Source organism: Zootoca vivipara, chromosome 7 (genome assembly GCF_963506605.1).
Source record: "Zootoca vivipara chromosome 7, rZooViv1.1, whole genome shotgun sequence".
NCBI lineage: Eukaryota > Metazoa > Chordata > Lepidosauria > Squamata > Lacertidae > Zootoca > Zootoca vivipara.
This window is the reverse complement of record NC_083282.1, coordinates 22,191,433-22,212,862: the sequence shown is the minus strand read 5'-3', so window position 1 is coordinate 22,212,862 and position 21,430 is coordinate 22,191,433. Positions and strand designations below refer to the sequence as shown.

At 42.3% G+C, this 21,430-nt stretch overlaps 1 protein-coding gene across 8 annotated transcripts in view; it reads left to right on the top strand.

The window, feature by feature from the left end:
* DPYD (dihydropyrimidine dehydrogenase) overlaps nt 1-21,430 on the top strand; it is a 504,044-nt gene that overhangs the window by 173,248 nt on the left and 309,366 nt on the right. For 7 of the 8 annotated variants that reach the window (XR_009557876.1, XM_035123777.2, XM_035123779.2 and 4 more), the window contains 2 exons: nt 5,175-5,256; nt 9,043-9,130. Coding sequence is in view for 7 of the 8 variants with exons in the window: in XM_035123777.2 (XP_034979668.2) it covers nt 5,175-5,256; nt 9,043-9,130 (170 nt within the window). In the remaining variant the exon portion in view is untranslated. Of the gene's footprint in view, nt 1-5,174; nt 5,257-9,042; nt 9,131-21,430 lie in introns of those variants that run through there. The other variant, XM_060276729.1, reaches the window with a different exon arrangement.

Below are 21,430 nucleotides of genomic sequence, written 5' to 3'. Positions count from 1 at the left end.
TCGTAAGTTGAGGTACCACTGTATAATTAAATTTGGAAATAAAGCATTCTGAACACCATGTTTCCATCATTCTACTCTACAACGATTTGAAGTCTAGGGGTGGGGGGTGGGGACATGGTTTTCTGCAAAATGCACATTTTAATTATCAAATCCCCTCACCCCCTAAAAAGCTCCACTTCACCTTTTTATTGTAAAACATATACTTTTATTCAGTGTGTTAAAGAACTGAAGCCAAATACGGATAGCATTTGGAGAGAGAATTTGATGTTCTGTCTTCCACTTCTAACTTTTTTTTAGCGTTTGTTGAGTAGTAACACTGAAGATAGAATCAGGCCATTCATTTTAATGAATTAATTTCATATGCATTCTTATACCATCATATAGCTATAGATTACTATCATACAGTCATACACCTTGGATCCCGAACACCTTGGTACTTAGACGTTTTGGCTCCCGAATGCCAAAAAATCCAGAACTGAGTGTTCCAGTTTACGAAAGTTCTTTGGAACCCGAACATCCAATGAGGCTTCTGCGGCTTCCGATTGTCTGCAGGAGCTTCCTGCAGCCAATCGGAAGCCACGCTTTGGTTTCTGAACGTTTTGTAAGTCGAACGGACTTCCAGAACAGCTTCCATTCAGCTTCCAAGGTACGACTGTATAGCTATAGATTTCTAGGCAGTTTACGAAGTTAAAAGCCTCAAGGAAAGGAACAGCATGAACATAAAGCATAAAAGTGGCCAATAAATTATTGGGAAGGAACATAGAATGTTGGGTAGTTGCACAGCAGAGACCCTCTCACGCTTCTTAGCAATTTCCTCAATAGTTTGATGCCACATATTCAAGGTAGTAGGCTTAAGCAATCTATAATACATTTTATTGTAATGCTGCCTGTGAGGGGATAAAACTTTCAGCCATTTTGTGTTTTGGTTGAAAGACTTGGATTGTTAAATGCTTGCTTGCTTGCTTTAAAGGCTCCCATGCACAGGAGGGTCAAAAGTTTACAAGGAGGTTAAAAGCATAAGAGAATGTTTTGTACAATGGGCTTGTCGTTCACAGGAGGATCCAAGGTTCACACTAAGAGCCTAGCAGTTAAGGAGAATCAGAAGCTTTAAAAGGAGAATAGTCACCTTGTTGATTGGTGAAAGGTTTTGGAGGGGAAGTGAAAATTCAGTATATAAATCAAGCTAGAAACGAGCATTTGTGGAGTCAGAAAGTTGAAGGGCTGGAGTTAAAAGAGACTACAAGAGTGGGAAAAGGACTAAAGCAGATATGAAATACTACTAGAAAGTTCTAAATAGCATCATTGGTTGCTGCAGAAAGAAGAAACCAGGAGAGAACTACGGAGGGATACAGGAGCTGAACTGAGGGATACTAACTGACATGTATTGATTTGGTCTAGAAGAGGGATACCTGGACGCGGGTAGCACTGTGGTCTAAAACACTGAGCCTCTTGGACTTGCTGATCAGAAGGTCAGCAGTTTGAATCCCCACAACGGGCTGAGTTCCCGTTGCTCTGTACCAGCTCCTGTCAACCTAGCAATTCGAAAGCCCACCAGTGCAAGTAGATAAATAGGTTCCGCTGTGACGGGAAGGTAAATGGCGTTTCCGTGTGCTCTGGTTTTCGTCACAGTGTTCTGTTGCACCAGAAGCAGTTTAGTCCTGCTGGCCACATGACCCGGAAAGCTGTCTGTGGACAAACGCCGGCTCCCTCAGCCTGAAAGTGAGATGAACGCCACAACCCCATAGTCACCTTTGACTGGACTTAACTGTCCAGGCGTCCTTTACCTTTACCTTTTTTTACCTAAAATAAAAAAATTCCTTCAGTAGCACCTTAAAGACCAACTAAGTTTTTATTTTGGTATGAGCTTTCGTGTGCATGCACACTTCTTCAGATACAGTGAAATGGAAGTTTCCAGGCACTTATGTAGAGAAGGGGTGGGGAGGGGTGTGGATGAGGAGGGGGGATCACTCAGAAGGGTGGTGGAAATGGGTGATTGACTGACTGATAGTTGTTGATGACCGCAAACGACTGCAAATGGTTTTGCATGAAAAAGCAAGGGTTGAGATGGCTGAAGATCGCTTATCATGTATAATGAGATAAGAACCCGATATCTCTGTTCAAACCAGGTCCCTCCATGGTTTTGAGCTTGGTGATAAGTTGCAATTCAGCAACTTCTCTTTCCAGTCTATTTCTGAAATTCTTTTGTAGTAAGACCCTTCTGAGTGATCCCCCCTCCTCATCCCCACCCCTCCCCACCCCTTCTCTACATAAGTGCCTGGAAACTTCCATTTCACTGTATCTGAAGAAGTGTGCATGCACACGAAAGCTCATACCAAAATAAAAACTTAGTTGGTCTTTAAGGTGCTACTGAAGGAATTTTTTTATTTTACTTCGATCCAGACCAACACGGCTACCTACCTGTAACCAGAACTTTTTTTACCTGGATGTGTTCATCTCTGTTTTTATTTTGGGGGCTTGCGAGTAACTGCTAGTGCAGGAAGGGGAATATTTTATTAACACAAATACCTGCAGGTCATACTTTCTGAACATAATGTGATTCCAGGAAATCGTTTGTTAGGTGAGTGTTCCCATAATGAGCCAATGTTTCCCATTATTTCCTGTGGGAACATTTCTAATCCATGATCACTCTCCCCACTCCCACCGTGGCTTTCCTAAAATGACTGCAGCCAACAAGCAAAAGAGAGACAAAAGAAAAACTTATATGTTTGATCTCTCCTGATCTTTTGATTTGGCTGATCTTTCTCTCATCTACCCTCATTTTTTCTGTGGTTTCTTCTGGAAATTGGCTGCCACCGACCAGCAAAGCACAAACAAGGAAGTGGGCAAGCTGTTTAGATCTCTGAATCAGCTGTGTGTTTAGTGAGGTTTCTACATAATCCTTTATATTTGGATAAGTGAAATTTTGCATAGTGAGCATTTGGAAGGTGGGACCTGCATGTATTATGGAAACAGGAAAGAAGGGAAAGGGGAGGACAAAGAGCTGTAATCTTGATCCCAGGTTGGGTGAAACTGATGTGCCAGTTGTTGTTGTTGTTTAGTCGTTTAGTCGTGTCTGACTCTTCGTGACCCCATGGACCATAGCACGCCAGGCACTCCTGTCTTGCACTGCCTCCCGCAGTTTGGTCAAACTCATGTTCGTAGCTTCGAGAACACTGTCCAGCCATCTTGTCCTCTGTCGTCCCCTTCTCCTAGTGCCCTCAATCTTTCCCAACATCAGGGTCTTTTCCAAGGATTCTTCTCTTCTCATGAGGTGGCCAAAGTATTGGAGCCTCAGCTTCAGGATCTGTCCTTCCAGGGAGCACTCAGGGCTGATTTCCTTAAGAATGGATAGGTTTGATCTTCTAGCAGTCCATGGGACTCTCAAGAGTCTCCTCCAGCACCATAATTCAAAAGCATCAATTCTTCGGCGATCAGCCTTCTTTATGGTCCAGCTCTCACTTCCATACATCACTACTGGGAAAACTATAGCTTTAACTATACGGACCTTTGTAGGCAAGGTGATGTCTCTGCTTTTTAAGATGCTGTCTAGGTTTGTCATTGCTTTTCTCCCAAGAAGCAGGCGTCTTTTAATTTCGTGACTGCTGTCACCATCTGCAGTGATCAAGGAGCCCAAGAAAGTAAAATCTCTCACTGCCTCCATTTCTTCCCCTTCTATTTGCCAGGAGGTGATGGGACCAGTGGCCATGATCTTGTTTTTTTTGATGTTGAGCTTCAGACCATATTTTGCGCTCTCCTCTTTCACCCTCATTAAAAGGTTCTTTAATTCCTCCTCGCTTTCTGCCATCAAGGTTGTGTCATCTGCATATCTGAGGTTGTTGATATTTCTTCCGGCAATCTTAATTCCAGTTTGGGATTCATCCAGTCCAGCCTTTCGCATGATGAATTCTGCATATAAGTTAAATAAGCAGGGAGACAATATACAACCTTGTCGTACTCCTTTCCCAATTTTGAACCAATCAGTTGTTCCATATCCAGTTCTAACTGTAGCTTCTTGTCCCACATAGAGATTTCTCAGGAGACAGATGAGGTGATCAGGCACTCCCATTTCTTTAAGAACTTGCCATAGTTTGCTGTGGTCGACACAGTCAAAGGCTTTTGCATAGTCAATGAAGCAGAAGTAGACGTTTTTCTGGAACTCTCTAGCTTTCTCCATAATCCAGCGCATGTTTGCTATTTGGTCTCTGGTTCCTCTGCCCTTTCGAAATCCAGCTTGCACTTCTGGGAGTTCTCGGTCCACATACTGCCTAAGCCTGCCTTGTAGAATTTTAAGCATAACCTTGCTAGCGTGTGAAATGAGCGCAATTGTGCGGTAGTTGGAGCATTCTTTGGCACTGCCCTTCTTTGGAATTGGGATGTAGACTGATCTTCTCCAATCCTCTGGCCATTGCTGAGTTTTCCAAACTTGCTGGCATATTGGGTGTAGCACCTTAACAGCATCATCTTTTAAAATTTTAAATAGTTCAGCTGGAATATCATCACTTCCACTGGCCTTGTTATTAGCAGTGCTTTCTAAGGCCCATTTGACTTGATGTGCCAGTTACTTCTTAACAAATGAATTGGGGGGGGGAGAGACTAGATAACATTTCCAATCTATCCAGGAGCATTATGGTAAACTTCTGTCCTTACCCTTTGAATATTGCATTGCTGGGGTCTTTTATATTCAAAAATATACAATCTGAACCCGATCTCTGTGCCAGCCTGGAGATTTGTGGTTACCTTTTTCTTTTTACATATTCAATTATAGCAAGTCTTTGTATAATTTTTTTTGCTTTAAATAAGCATATTTTGCTTTTAGGATAAAATGAATATAAACTTCGTTTGCCTATTCAGTATTTACTTCTTATTCTAAGTGGCTTTTTTAAATAGCATGCCATATAATTTTTCAGCACGCCTTATCTTTTTGCATGGGTTGAAATATTTTTCTTGGGTTTCTACCACAGGTGCCAACATGGGTATCTGCTGCCTGTTCTTTAGAGTAGCCATGCTCTTGCAAGTTTTAAGATGCACTTCTACTTTGTGTTTAGCAGCTTTAAGTATGCCCTGCCTGTCTCTCTGTGCGCTTGTGCTTAAATGTTTAATATTCCAGGACGCCTTCTCTATTGTAAAACAGCTGGGAAATGTTTCATCAGCTCAATTCTATTTGTTCTCTCTAGTACATCTGAAATCCCCCAGTTCCGGCTGCCATATGATGTAGTACATTTCGAAACTGAGCTTATGAAAGACCTCGGAGTGAAGGTAATGAAAAATATAAACTGCTTTGGTATAGCTCACAGAAAAAAAAGGGAGCCGAGCTCTGCCAAAGATTAACAGCAAAATGTCATGCACATTAGTGAAGAACAATTAAAAGCTACACCAGGCAGAGGGGAGGAAGATGCTTTCTCTTGCTCAGGGCATTTGTCTGTCTGCTGTCTGAATGCCACTAGTTTGGAAAAGGGCAATCAATAGTTCTCATCTGGCTTGCCTGCATGTGATTAATTGTCTGTAAGAAACAAATACCTAAATTGCTTTAGGGGTTCAGTGTAGCTATTGGAAGGATTTGATTTCTTTAATCACATCGTGGTGTTGCTGTTTCCACCCCCCTCTTTCTCCTTTTATGCAAGTTAAATATTAGTTTAAAAACATTAATCCGTAACACTTTCCATTTTCTTACAATGTGTACAGATATCATCTCGGGGGGTAGACCTGTCTTGCACAGTAACTAAGTGGAGCATTAATAAAACATCTTTTTTTTTGGGGGGGGAGCCTGCATGATTGTTAAACTTCCTTGAAAAGACTCAGCTTTTCGTGTTTTGTGCTATATATTTTGTTTTAATTTATTATCATACTTAATATTGTCCATGTGCGTATGTGATCATTTGCACGGAGCTAATATCATGATAATAAAACTATTAAGCAGCAAAGTATATTCTGACACACTGTTAAGATGCAATACTTCCAAAGCCTTTCATTTTTCCTGATATTATCGTGGCCCTTAATGAGTATGATGGAGAGATCCCTTTCAGTTCTTTGCATATCCACTGCACAGAACTCTTTCCTCAGCAAAATCAGAGTACTGTAATTGCGGTGCTCTCAGATGAAGAATGCAATATTGTCTTGAGCACTGGAAGTTATTTATGCATGTAATTCTTTTTCTAAGAATAATTTGGGTTTTTGAAAGTTACAGGACTAGGCCTAAAGAATACTAAATTCCACCGTCCCAAGTGTGTGTGTGTGTGTGTGTGTGTGTGTGTGTAATCCACATCATTTTACGATAAATTAGAATGATTTATGTTTTGTTCCCAGTGAATATAAAGTATCTGTTTGAGGAGGATTGCAACTGTGCTTTGGTTATCATTTCATAATTATGAGTTATACTACGTCTTTTTAACAAACAGAGGGGGAAAGATGATTTTTAACATGCATTCAACCAAGAATTAAGGTTCTTTGATATATACCTCCAGCTTCCATATTAGCAAAGTTCTTCCATTCACTTCAATGTTACGGACGGCTCAACACGCGCAGTGTGTGTATGTGCTTGTGGTGCTGTCTCCAGCTTGGATGGGAATAAAGCTTTTCTTTATTTTTAACCTGTTTCTTTAAATATTTTTTTCACAAAAGCAAACCAGGTGGTAAGACACTGAGTCACTGGCAGCAGTCTCTATCCTTCTGGTTGGAGGTCCAGGGTCTTCTTAGAATTTCAGTAGGCAATAGGTGTGTCAGTAAAATCATTACACATTCTCCCTGAAATACAAACATTTGCTAATCAAAAAAACCCACACCTTTTCCTAAGAATATAATGAGAGCTCTGTGTGATCAGGCTAAAGGCCTTGTCCAGTGCCTTGTTTTCTCCAGTGCCCAAGTAGATACTCATAGATAGTCCACAAGCAGGACATAAGGGCACTATCCTCTCCTGCTGCCTCTGTCCCTAGAAGTGCCATATAGTCCTCATGAATAGTAGCTGTTAGCTATCTCCTCCACCAATTTGTCTAATCCACTTTTAAAGCCATCAATAATTGGTGGCCATCTTGTGATAGCAAATTCCATATTTTATCCATGCATCCCATTCTATTACAGATGCTTCCTTCTAAATCCTAAAGTCCACCTCGGTGCTGACTTATCTTTATGCCCTTTCTCACCATGTTCCAGCAAGCAACTTCAGACATTGCTTAAGAGAACCATGACAGTAATGGACACAAATGAGTGGAACAGGTTGTATGTAGTTTAGAAATGCATCAGCAGAAGAGGAAGCAGTATAAGGGCAGGGAGTGTAGCAAAGTTCAGCAAGACCACATGCTCTGATTACTGGCGGTCCTTTATTTTTGAGTCTAAGTGATAGCACGATAAAATACCACATTTTTAAAAGTACAATAGTAAGGTTGGTACCACGGCAGCTTTTGTGAGGATGCTACCAGAAACACCATAACCAGACACTGGAAAGACCTGGCAGGAGTAAACATGGACCAATGGTACCAGACGGTATGGGAAATAGCCCTATTAGAAAAATTAACCAATAAGTTGAAATTGACATGGGGTCAAATAGAAGAAGACGGCTTCACCCCAGTATGGTTCCCCTTTATCACATACACAGCGCAACAAGACAACGACAGAAATCCACCAACAGCATACAAATCAATATGGCTAACCTGACCCGCCCACCCTACTCACATAAAACAGACCACCACAGCCAACCACAAAAGAAAACTATATCCTAGGCCAACCCCAACAACTCTCACCATCAAAGGAAAACAAATGCACAACAAAGAACCTGCACAACCGATGCTGACAACCCCCCCAACACACTTTAAGTAAACTAGAAACATTGTCACACTACCCCCACCCCCTCCCCTTATCTACCGCTCTCCCCCTTTTCCTCCCCAATGTCTCAACAATTGAAACTGATCTGTAAAAATGCTATGAGAGACACTGCCCATGTCTTTGTAAACTGAGAAAACCTTTAATAAAAAAAATAAAAAAAATAAAAAAAAATAAATGGGGCACAGCACTCTTGATGCTGCTTGCCTAACCTCAGATGGCAACGGCAACTGAAGCAGGGCCTTCAAAGTTACCTCAGTACTGAGGCCAGTTGATACAGGAGCAAAGGTGTCCGATGAAGGCTGAGGAGGAGAACTGGGGCAGGCCACAATTTATTCCCTCCTGGGAGTGGGCCCAAGTGACTCCCAATACATTTCCGAGCACAATGCAAAGTGTTGGTGCTGACCTTGAAAGCCCTAAATGGCCTCGGCCCAGTGTACCTGAAGGAGCATCTCCACCCCCATCGTTCAGCCCAGACACTGAGGTCCAGCTCCGAGGGCCTTTTGGCGGTTCCCTCACTGCGAGAATTAAGGTTACAGGGAACCAGGCAGAGGGACTTCTCGGTAGTGGTGCCCACCCTGTGGAACGCCCTCCCGCCAGATGTCAAGGAAATAAACAACTATCTGACTTTTAGAAGACATCTGAAGGCAGCCCTGTTTAGGGAAGTTTTTAATGTTTGATGTTTTATTGTATTTTTAATATTCTATTGGAAGCCGCCCAGAGTGGCTGGGAAAACGCAGCAGATGGGTGGGGTATAAATAATAATAAATGATGATGATGCCTGTTGGCCATTTGGCACCACCCCCCAGGGAACGCCAGCCCCAAACCTGCTGTCATTGGCCAGTTGCTGGCAGCTGGGTGATCCGGCCCTGCCAATCATCAGATCACTGGCATGGCCCGTGGCTTGGCTGCAACACTGCCCACCATAAAAAGTGAGCAGGTTTCTTGACATACCGCACAGGTAAGCACCAGCACTTTGAATTGCATTTAGAAGTGGGCATAAAGAACCAGCAGAAGTATTTAATCAGTTTCTGCTATATGTTCATAGTCTTGGCTCAGATATAAGTCTAGGGTCAACAACATTTTTTTTTAAAAAAATCCTTTGGCCTTTAGTGGAATTTTATATTTTCTTAAAATGATTGATTGAATGACCGGGACAAAGCTTCTGGATGTCTTGAGCTTAAAAGTGACTGATAAAGTGATGATGAGCTTCCTAATATTATCTTTCAGATAATTTGCGGCAGAGGGCTTTCAGCAGAAGGATTGACGCTCACTGCCTTGAAGGAAGATGATTACAAAGCAATCTTTATTGGAATTGGTAGGGATTCATCATTCTTTCTCTGTACTTGGTTTTACTGGAAGTATTGTATGTATGATTAATGCTGTAATAAACGGGCCGTGTTCCTGTGTCTCGGCAAGAGACCTTTAAACACTGACCTCACAAAGTGGTACCGTTAGCATGTGAGGAGCTTCCGCCATCCTCTAACTAGTTTTAATGCGACCTTCTCTGGTACCGACCACTTTCCCCTATATATAATTATGCCTATTACCTACATGAAATATTTCTCTGGGGCTGTGGAAGTATGAAACGGTGTTGGCTTTGACAATGGCTGCTGTGTTATATTAGGGACAGAGTTAATAAAACCTGAATCAATATGTTCTAGTACAATTATCACATTCCTAAGGAGCACTTTATTTAATAGATGTCACTAATTTAGTCAAGATCTCAATATGATCATTAAGTAACAAAATCCTTAGGGGACTTATTTATGCTAAATTAATGTCAGCAGATTGCAGGATCAACATTATCTTTTAAAACACACACACACACACACACACACACACACACACACACACGGAACATATTGCTTTTTTGGGTAGCCCTTCCCTTAATGTTTACTACGGTAAGTGGGTCGGTAGTAGTATACATAATTTAAAAACTACAATAATTGTAATTTTAAGGGCTGTACTCTATTATTTTCGTGTGGTCCGTTCTGCCTGCCCGTGTGCTTTTCAAGCTTCCGGTTCAAGACTTTAGCGCTGTCTGCAGATAGAGAAAGCAGAGATTAAGCATTTGGTAAACTTGTTAGTTGGATTCAATAGAATAAAGGTGATTTGGCAGCATTTTTTAAAGGGTATAATCCAATTGTTACACTTGCACCTATGTTAAAGCCTTTGATCTGGTGCAGGTGAAAAGCAAACTCAGCCCTCCAGATGCGTTGGGACTACAACTCCCATCATCCCTGACCACTGGTCCTGTTAGCTAGGGATGATGGGAGTTGTAGTCCCAAAACATCTGGAGGGCGAGTTTGCCTATGCCTGATCTAGTGGATATCTCTACTTGTGGAAGAATAGGGAAGGCAGTTTTAGCCAGTTCCTTTCAGTTCCCACAACCTGCTCCAAAGACTTGAGGGACCCTCCAGAACAGGGTGGAAGAAGATGTGAGGAGCTTCAGGGGCAAGGGTAAGTCTGAAAAAATACCTTCCCCTTTTTTCTATTAGTGGAAGTGTCTGCCGGATCAAAAGCATTTCCATGAATGCAAAGGCACCCAATGGATCCCATCCGTTATTCTTAATATTGTGCTTATGCATGCAGATCACAGGTATTATCTGAAAGAGGCATTTTCCCTGCACAGGAATAACTCTTCTACGGCGATGCTAGCTATAACACTTGTATGCATCATCTAAAAACAAAGTATGCTGTTTTTGCCCATATGCAAGTTCTTTGCACATTTGTGGAAGTGATGAATCAACTGAAACTCATAGGGTTAGTCTGCAAAGATTTTGATTGAGTGACAGCCCTAGCTGGAAGGAATTCCCCTCTGTGCAAAAGATAAAATACGTCATGGGGATACGTCATGCCCCTGCATTGTATCCCCTGCATCTTGTTCCTCTCCTGCAAATTCCATGTGTCTGTCATTAAGACAAGGTAGAAGGAATCTCCCAAAACCAACTTGACAAAAGCATCATTAAGTGACTACCTAGAGAGAGAGAGAGAATAGGGCTGTTTTGATGTTAATGACTCACATGTCTATGCAGATTGAGATTTGATGATGATGACGATGATGATGCTTTTATTATTTATACCCCACCCATCTGGCTGGGTTTTCCCCATTTACAATCATTCTCAGGTTCATTCACTTCCGATCTTCACCATACATAGAAAGCGATGCCCAGAGCAAGAGATCTGTGGTTATCTTTCATATGGTTATCTTTCACTATCTTTCAAATAGCTGTTGGATCTTCCAGTTTGGTTAGATTCTATTATTATTATTATTATTATTATTATTATTATTATTATTATTATTTTATTTATACCCGGGGTCTCAGGGTGGTTCACAGAATAAACTCAAGATATAAAACCACAAAATACATAATAAAAATAAAAACAACAACCCAATAGCCCCACCACCACCACCACACAAAAAACACATTTTAAAAGGGCATAGGATGTAAATGAGATCAACCAAAGGCCTGGTTAAAAAGGAATGTTTTTGCCTGGCGACTAAAGGCGTATAATGAAGACGCCAGGCAAACTTCCCAGGGGAGAGCATTCCGCAGACAGGGTGCCACTGCAGAGAAGGCCCCTTCTTGTGTTGCCACCCTCCGGACCTCTCGAGGAGGAGGCACACGAAGAAGGGCCTCAGATGATGATTTCAGGGTCCGGGTAAGTTCATACGAAAAGAGGCAGTCCTTGAGGTATTGCAGTCCTGAGCCGGTTAAGGCTTTATAGGTCAAAACCTGAACTTTGAATTGGGCACTTTGAATACATGCAGTGAGAAGATTGAGGAATAAATAGGAAGGAAGCATAAATACATTGAAGTTCCTCTGATCTTAGCAGATGTTGAGGTATACGGGCAACAGCACAGACACACATTTTCTATACTCCAAAATTGCTTCTTTTGCCTAGATGTCAAACTTAGGAACAATAAATGTTACTGGAAATTAGGGGCAATAAATAATAACCTCTCTGGTTATGCTTTTCATTTTCTTAAAAATATATATTTAGCATACTTCACCAAGGACCGCCCCCCTTCTATCTTGATATGCTACCCAAAAAAAAAATTCCCGGCATTTAAACAATGGCTTTCCAAGTGGAATGCATGTTTATCTGCTTAAAAATGTGAATGTACAACCAAATCCCTCCCCAGCATACGCTCAGCAAATTGAGTATGCACAGCCAAGAGTGGTATGAGACTTAATGCTCTTTATTGATCTAGACGTTGCCTAAGTGAACATAATAAGAAACAAGTTGCCCAACTGTTCTTTTTTCCTTGTTATTGATTACAAGAGTGGTAATTCTTAGTACAGCAACAACTGTTGTTCTCCATCTGGGTATTCAGTATAATAAGCTTTCCAGGTTTGTTCTCTCGTGTGATTATACCACAGGCCATTGTGATTTATATAATCCTAAATCCTCTCATTGTTTGAGACCTTCCACGCGTAGGAATTTCCATGGGGTCATATTTCTTGATAATTGTACATGAGGCAACATGCCAGGTTACCGTCCCTCTTGATTTAATCCATCTGACAAACCATGTACCCTTCATTCTTCATCCCACCCTTTGCTCAGGGAGTGGGGGAAATCCCAGAAGTTAGGTGGGAATACATAAAGAGCTTTGGTTGTCTCTGTAACCGAGAGCTAGGCTAAACTATCAGCAATCTTTCCTCTGTTCTGAGATTACTCGGCTAGGCACAGCTGGGATTTTGTGAGGTGTACAGACAAGAAATAATGTCTGCGAGGGGAAAAGAGAAATCAAGAGCTCTTTTCCTTTTGACCTACTGTGTTAATACTGATCTCATAGTGGAATGTGCATAGGAAGTTGCCTTATGCTCTGTCAAACCATTGAACCCACCTCTCCTATTATTGTCTCCTCTGACTGACAGCAACTCTCCGGAGATTCAGGAAGAAGTTCTTTCCCCGACTCCGCTACCCGAATTTTATACATGCAAAACAAGTGGTTTCTCTCTGAGCTATAGCTCTTCTCACTCATGTTGCCTTTATGATGAATCCATTCCATGCCTTGAGTCGCGGCCATTCTTTTACATTTGCAAAGCAGCAGTTGTTTTCACTAGTGAAAATGGGGTGACTGTGGCGAGAATAATGGATTGAACTGATGAATTCCCCAGTTTGAATTTTCCCGGCATCAATTCCGGCCCCCCATAGTTGGCATTAATGAGGACTTATGTCCAATTAGGTATGAAAGTGCACGGTGGACAGGTTCCTGCAGCAACAGAATATACTTATCCAATTATTCTAAAATAATAATAATAATAAAAATCTGAACAAACCAAAGGTTTGAGACCAGATTTAAGGTGACTCAACCTCCAAAAAGTCAGGAAATAGGAAACAAAGGTTGATGCTTTAACTGTTGCATTAAGTGAGCAGTTGTGTTGTTGTGCTATGAAATGTTTCTTGCTTACAACTTCTGTCCCGTGCACCTTCACTTTTACATGGTCTCAAATCCACATGGGGAGGATGGAATGCCTGTGGCCAGCAAGGTTGTTGTCCTAGTCCTTTGTTGCATTATGAAACATGTGAGCTTTATTGCTAGAGGAATCCTATTGTGAGTTTGTCCATGCCTGTTTGTTGCTTACTCCAGTTGCTGCCAGTGTGATTGGTACAACCACTATGCATGTGTTTCCTAGTACTAGTGTGATTGATGATGGTGCTGGTAATGAAAAATATCAAAGCAAGTTTTGAACCCACCAGTTTCATAGAGTTGAAAGGCAACAAGAAGGGGTGTATCTTGGCAGTGTAAAGGTAAAGGTAAGGGGACCCCTGACCATTAGGTCCAGTCGTGACCGACTCTGGGGTTGTGGCGCTCATCTCGCGTAATTGGCTGAGGGAGCCAGCGTACAGCTTCCAGGTCATGTGGCCAGCATGACAAAGCCGCTTCTGGCGAACCAGATCAGCACACGGAAACACCGTATACCTTCCCGCTGTAGTGGTACCTGTTTATCTACTTACACTTTGACGTGCTTTTGAACTGCTAGGTTGGCAGGAGCTGGGACCGAGCAACAGGAGCTCACCCTGTCGCAGGGATTCGAACTGCCAACCTTCTGATCAGCAAGCCCTAGGCTCTGTGGTTTAACCCACAGTGCCACCCGCGTCTCCCCATCTTGGCAGTGTAGAGGTGGTAAATTATACCGATTTTGAGGAGCAATGTGTAGCTTAGTTGTTTATATTCCAGTGCCTTTGCAGAGCACTTGCCTCTTCCCCTCTTCCATATATCTTGGCACTGGAAGGATGCAATTTGAAGCAAAGAATTGGTGTACTGTAAGCAGGGCCGTCTCAAGCATGTCGGGCGCCGTGGTGCGGAGATCGCTCTGGCGCCCCCGCCCTGGTGGGCGCAGCACGCAGCACAGCTTCCACACAACTTCACTGTGCGGTGCCCCCCTGCTGGCCCAGTGCCCTGGTTCCCTGCGCCACCCAGCCTACCCCCTAGAGCCGGCCCTGACTGTAAGAAGATGCTTAAACCTGAATTCTTTCCAACTGCAGTGTCATACAGCCCAGCCTAATGTATCCCACCAAACATTTCAGGTTCTAAACCAACCCCAGATGTCTTGCAGCATAGCTGCTGGTTGAAACACGGCAGCATGTAAATGCCCCCTTCAGCGCTGATCGTGTTGCAGTTACAGATCCAGAATAAGAGACCTGGGACAATCCTGCTATTCCTTCTTACTGAAATGCCCCACTAAAAGCCTGTCCTAGAGTGGGCCAGCATAAGGGTGGCCAGTGGTGCTAGAAGGATTATTTTCAAAACAAAAATCCCCCTTGGGGTGAGAACGAGCTTGCAGATGCAATAAGGGAAAGGCCAGGGTTACAGCATGTGAGCTGCAAGCGATTCTGTTTTGTATGTACCACTACCATGGTAAATAAGAAGTCTGGAAGCAGGGAGAGTGTGTGATTTTCATCATTGTAGTGCATGTGAGGGACATGTGTGTGAGGACTGAGAGAGAGATGGGCAATATACAGTCTCTGTGTGAGAGAGGTTCCTGTATTCTATATATGTGTGCTTGTGTAAGGGAGTTTGTGGGATACCCACAAACACCCCCTTTTGCTTTGAACACACTTGCTACTAGTACACCCTTGTGCAAATTAATTGAAACAAAGCATGTTTTCTGTATTACTTGTACTCCTGTACTCAAAACAAACACGAAAAGTCAGTTGATCATTATGGTGTCGGAAGCCTGCAGCCAATAGAGAGAATGATGCGCTCGCCACAATATATTGAGGTTCAATAATAATAATAATAATAATAATAATAATAATAATAATAATTTATTATTTATACCCCGCCCATCTGGCCGGGTTCCCCCAGCCACTCTGGGCGGCTTCCAACAAAACACTAAAATACAGAAATCCATCAAACATTAAAAGCTTCCCTAAACAGGGCTGCCTTGAGATGCCTTCTAAAGGTCTGGTAATTGTTGTGCAGCAGGACCTAGCCCCCTGTCACACATCGAAAGTGGTGAAGAAATTCATGACAGAGCAGCAAATGCAGGTACTTGATTGACCAGGAAATTCCCCAGGCATAAATCCCATTGGGAATTTGTGGGCTATATGCAAAAGTTGCCTCCATGCTATAGACTGTACAACTATGGAGAAGCTCATTCAGACACTGAGTCAAGTGTGGTACAGGGATCTGAAAATCAACAGTGACTGTTCGAAACTCGTAGACTCCATGCTAAACCATCTTCAAATGCTGCTTTAAAATAGTGGAGGTCATATCCATTACTAATGTACATATATGTGAGTTTTGTTCATGTATATGTGAGTTTTGTACAATAAACTACGTTGTTGGTTTCAATTAATTTGCACAAGGGTATATGTGGCCATTGGATGATTGGTCTACAGTGAATGCAGCCCTTAGGTCACTATTGACGTAAAGGATATGCTAAGATAACCAGAGAGCTTGCTCCAGGGTAATTTTCATGCCCTTGAACATGAAAGTGGTTGACCACAGAGTGCTAGAAATTGGCAGTGTGTGGAAATTTAACTGCAGCTGAGTGGGTGGGTAAGCCTGGTCTTCTCTTCCCAGTGGTTTTCATTTATCTTTCTCCTGCTTTCTCCCTCTCTCATTCTATTTGGACTCTTTCCTCAAATCTGCAGCTGCTTTCTTTCAATACCATTCATCGGGTTGCGTTTCTTCTCATATTCCTTCATTGGTTACACTGGAGAGTGAAAATAGAGGGGATGGTTGTGTTGGTTGTTGATGTCACCATGGTCCAGGCAAATGAGATCCCAAACACAGGGAGCTGATTTTTCTACCGGCTGGAGATCACAGGCGCTCTTTCCTTTTGCAAACTTGTTTTGCTTTATGTTGGGGTTGTTTCAGTTGTGTATCCCTTTCAGAAGGTCAGAATTCCCACCAACCCTCATCTCATATAATGGGCATTGCTCTATGTGGTGAGACATTCACATCCAATAGTGTCTCATGGGCAGTGCTTTTTTTTCTAGAAAAACAGGTGCTGGTACTCACCATGAAGTTGGTATAGTAACTGTCAGACTTTTTAACAATATCCCCTGAAAAAAGCACTGCTAGTGCGAACCTTTACCCATCCCACTATTAAGAATTGAACAAAATCCTCAATGGTTTACTGCTTGTAGTGGCTTTTTGTGCAGATAAAGCCACTACAGGAATTTTTTTGTAACTGTCACCAGGTAACAACCATACAATGTGCACTGGCGCTACCTGCTTTAAGGAATCACCTGCTTTTAATCTTTGTTAGCCTAAAAGCTTCTGTTGTGATTAATTGCACCTAGTCGGTGTTCTTAAACAAGCAAATTCTGGAACCTGAAATATATGGCTTGGAGACCCTGAATTTCAAAACGATATTTGTAGGCATTCATTCTTAGCTACATGTGTCTTGTGTGCAATTGCCATCACTTTCATTATCAGTTATTAAAGGGAAATGCTACAAACTTTAGAAATTAATCAATAAGGTAGAGGTTTTATTATATATATATATATATATATATATATATATAGAGAGAGAGAGAGAGAGAGAGAGAGGAGTGAAAGACAACAAACAGTGATAATAAATGCCAGGGGAGCCTCAGAACCTAGTTAAAATAACATCGCTCCTCACATACCCCAGAAACAATCAATTACGGCTAGCTTCTTAATTTCTATAATTAATTTTGAATTCTAGTTGGTTTTCCTCCCTTCCTTCCTTCCTTCCTTCCTTCCTTCCTTCCTTCCTTCCTTCCTTCTTCAGACACAGAAAGACCATTGTGCTGCCTGAAGCCCAGTGTGTCTATATTTCAAAATGATTGATTGTGGGGGACATTGGCATTGAACTACATTGGGATGATTTCCTTTACTCAAAAGCAGAAATATTTTCCTATTTTTTAAACACACACCACACACACACACACACACACACACACACACACACACACACACACAAATTGGGCAATTAAACTTACCAGAAACTTTTAATCTGCTTAAACATCAAAGCTTTCCCTTGAGCATTTCTAGATTGACCAGGACTCTCCCTTAATTGTTCAGCTTTGCAGGGAAATGAGATACTGATGGGGGCAGGCCATTCTGAGCTATACCACCATAGCTATGTACCTCTTTCACAGAAGACCACAGGCCAGCTTTGCAGCTGATTAGATGGCAGACGCAATACTTATACCCATAACAACAACAACTAGGTGGGCATTTCATGGAGTTCCTGGCTGCTCACATATTATTATTATTATTTTAAATGGCTTTGCAGTTGTTTTCATGAATAATCTTCTTTTGTGGGTCACCATTAGCCCTATCCATGTGCTACTCATGTGTAGGGCATAAGTGTGTACAGCGTATACATGTTTTTCTACACATTTTTCACTCGGGGAGCTGCACCTCAAAATGGAAGTTCAAATTTCAAAGGATACCTGTGTTTCTGTTCCCATATTGTCGCATGAAATGGAAGTCCATCAACCTCACCAAGAAACTTGCCCAGGTACAAACTGACATCCTCTTTCTATCTAAATGCAAAAACCTGGACATTGTACCTAAGGGTCTTAGAATTAAGAACCCTCTTCAATCAACTTATCCCACAGAATATGCCAGAAAACTATGCCACACTTTATCTAAGAAACTGCTGAAACATCTTATCGGCGTTCTGTATTCCAAACAGAAGTTAATAAAGGAGGAACTCTCTGCACTGGAGAACTCCATCAGGAATCACCCGGCCTGGCAGAAGTTCCACAAGGAAAAACAAACCATTTACCACTCTCAACTGGAGTTACTGAAGAACCAGAAAAATAAAAAACTCTGCAACCTTTCCAACCTACAAGCCACCAATCAAAACAAGATCAACAACATTGTCAATCTTTCACAGCAAACACTCAGCCCAGCTGAGGAATCCGTCCTTTCACGGGGACTATCATTCTGCCCTGCCAAATCCCAACATATGATTCAGTTCTGCGGGGACCTGGAAGCATTTTTCCGCCGTTTACGCCTGAAGGAGTATTTTCATCACACACAAGAACAAGACAAAGTAGAACAAACTACATCCCCACAACACAACACCTCTCAACTTACTGGGGAACAACCATCACCCTCCAAACGCATCAATGAACAGAACATTGACCACCAACTACCACCGAAAAGAAGTTACACAAAAAGGGACTCCACATGGACCCCTCCTGATGGACGCAATACCACACTAGATCTGTACATCGAATGCTTCCGCCACAGAATCCAAACGGATGTGACCAGAAAACACCATCGCTTACTACAAAATCTAAACCATGCTGAAAGGAGAGCCATAGAAAATCTCAGGAACAACCCAGACATTATAATTAAAGAGGCAGACAAGGGTGGAGCTGTCGTCATCATGAACAAAACTGATTACATCCAGGAGGCCCACAGACAACTTTCCAATACTGCCTTTTACATGAAATTGGACTCAGACCCCACACAAGCATACAAAAAAGAACTGAACAAGATTATTAAGGAGCTACCCCTACACATCCAAGAACAGATCCTCACAAACACACCAGCGGAACCTCGGCCAGGAACTTTCTATCTTCTACCCAAAATACACAAACCAGGAAACCCAGGACGCCCCATCATCTCAGGTATTGGCACCATTACAGTGGGTGTTTCCGGCTATATGGACTCTGTTCTGAAACCATATGCTATCAGTGCTCCCAGCTACGTACGTGACACCACAGATTTTCTGAGGAAAATACAATATTTGAACAATCTTCCTAACAATACTATACTAGCCACTATGGATGTGGAATCTCTATATACCAACATCCCACACAATGATGGTTTACAAGCCATAAGGAACACCATTTCAGATAAAACCACAGCGGACTTTGCTACCAAACTCTGCCACTTTGTCCTTACCCACAACCACTTCAAATTTGGTGATGACCTGTTCCTCCAGATCAGCGGCACAGCCATGGGCACCCGCATGGCCCCACAGTATGCCAACATCTTCATGGCAGATTTAGAACAACGTTTCCTTAACTCCTACCCACTCAAACCTCTCCTGTACCTGCGATACATTGACGATATTTTTATTATCTGGACACATGGACAACAGACCCTGGAAACCTTCCACCAGACATTCAATGACTTTCACCCCACCATCAACCTAACAATGAACCAATCTATGCAAGAAATACATTTTTTGGACACTACTATAAAAATACAGGATGGACATATAGACACCACCTTATACAGAAAACCAACTGACCGACAAACATATCTACATGCTTCTAGCTACCATCCCAAACATACCAAACAATCCATCGTATACAGCCAGGCCTTACGTTACAACCGCATCTGTTCCAACTCTACAGACAGAGAATCTCACCTAAGAGATCTACAGCAAACCTTTTTAGAACTAAAATATCCACCTGATGAAGTTAAACAACAGATCAACAGAGCCAGACAGATACCTAGAGAGAACCTGCTGCAAGACAGACCCAAAAAAGAAAATAACAGAACACCACTAGTCATCACATACAGCTCCCAAGCTAAAACAGTACAACGCATCATCAGAGATCTACAGCCTCTCCTGGACAATGACAGCTCCCTTTCTCAAGCTCTGGGAGGAAGACCTTTCATTGCCTACAGACAGCCACCCAATCTTAAACAACTCCTCACCCACAATAATACAACCACCAGACTTAACATGGACACTGGTACCAGAGCCTGCAATAAACCCAGATGCCAACTTTGCTGCCACATACACCCAGACAACACCATTACTGGCCCCAACAACATCCAACATACCATCTCAGGACTATTTAATTGCTCATCTTCTAACATTGTGTATGCCATCAAATGCCAACAGTGCCCTTCAGCTCTCTATATTGGACAAACAGGCCAAACCCTACGCCAAAGGATAAATGGACATAAATCTGACATCAGGAACCAGAAGACAGAAAAACCAGTAGGAGAACATTTCAATCTCCCAGGACATTCTATACAAGATCTCAAAGTAGCTGTCTTACTACAAAAGAATTTCAGAAATAGACTGGAAAGAGAAGTTGCTGAATTGCAACTTATCACCAAGCTCAAAACCATGGAGGGACCTGGTTTGAACAGAGATATCGGATTCTTATCTCATTATACATGATAAGCGATCTTCAGCCATCTCAACCCTTGCTTTTTCATGCAAAACCATTTGCAGTCGTTTGCGGTCATCAACAGCTATCAGTCAGTCAATCACCCATTTCCACCACCCTTCTGAGTGATCCCCCCTCCCCATCCCCACCCCTCCCCACCCCTTCTCTACATAAGTGCCTGGAAACTTCCATTTCACTGTATCTGAAGAAGTGTGCATGCACACGAAAGCTCATACCAAAATAAAAACTTAGTTGGTCTTTAAGGTGCTACTGAAGGAATTTTTTTTTATTTTGTTTCCGCAAGTGCAACTCAGGTTACATTTGCATTAAAATATGAACCAAATGGCTCTCCGGTCTTTATGCAAAACAAAGGTAACTGTGGGTGTTAACACTTCATAATTAATCTATGTCAGTTGGAGTAGGAAGAAGTTAATACTGTTCATTTAAATTCAGTTACCTGACGGTCCGAGGAGTGCAATGAGGTAGCAGTTCCTCTTGGGATAATGCAGTCAAAACTGTGACTCCGCAAAGAGACTGCTAACTTGTTCCATTTCTCTTGTTCTGTAGAACTTGCAGGACTGCAACTATTCTGTGCTAGCAGTTTTTATTGGAGCCGCGTTCCTACAGCACTTGACTATTGCAAAAGGCCACCAAAGAGGAAGCGTGAAGCAGAGCTGGAAAGGGGCTAAGGGCAATAAAAGGAAGCTAGGCTGATGAATATTCTAAGTGAGTTTCAGGAGCGCCTTTTGCCTAGAGCAGTGGTTCCCAACAGGTGGTCCGGGGACCCCCAGGGGTCCGCGAGCTTTGCCAGAGGGGTCCGCAAGACGCTATTAGAATAAAAAATATATTAAATATATTTCGTATGATAACAGATTTTTTGTTTTGGCCGCTTCCTGCATGAGCAGAGTCTAGCGCAAAACTAGAATTAGATAGAGGCAGTAGTTCTGCTGTATGCCGTTAGGTGGCGCTTTACACTACTGTTTTGCAAAGAGGCAGCACGCGCATTCTACTAACGCTCACCTCCCCAAGA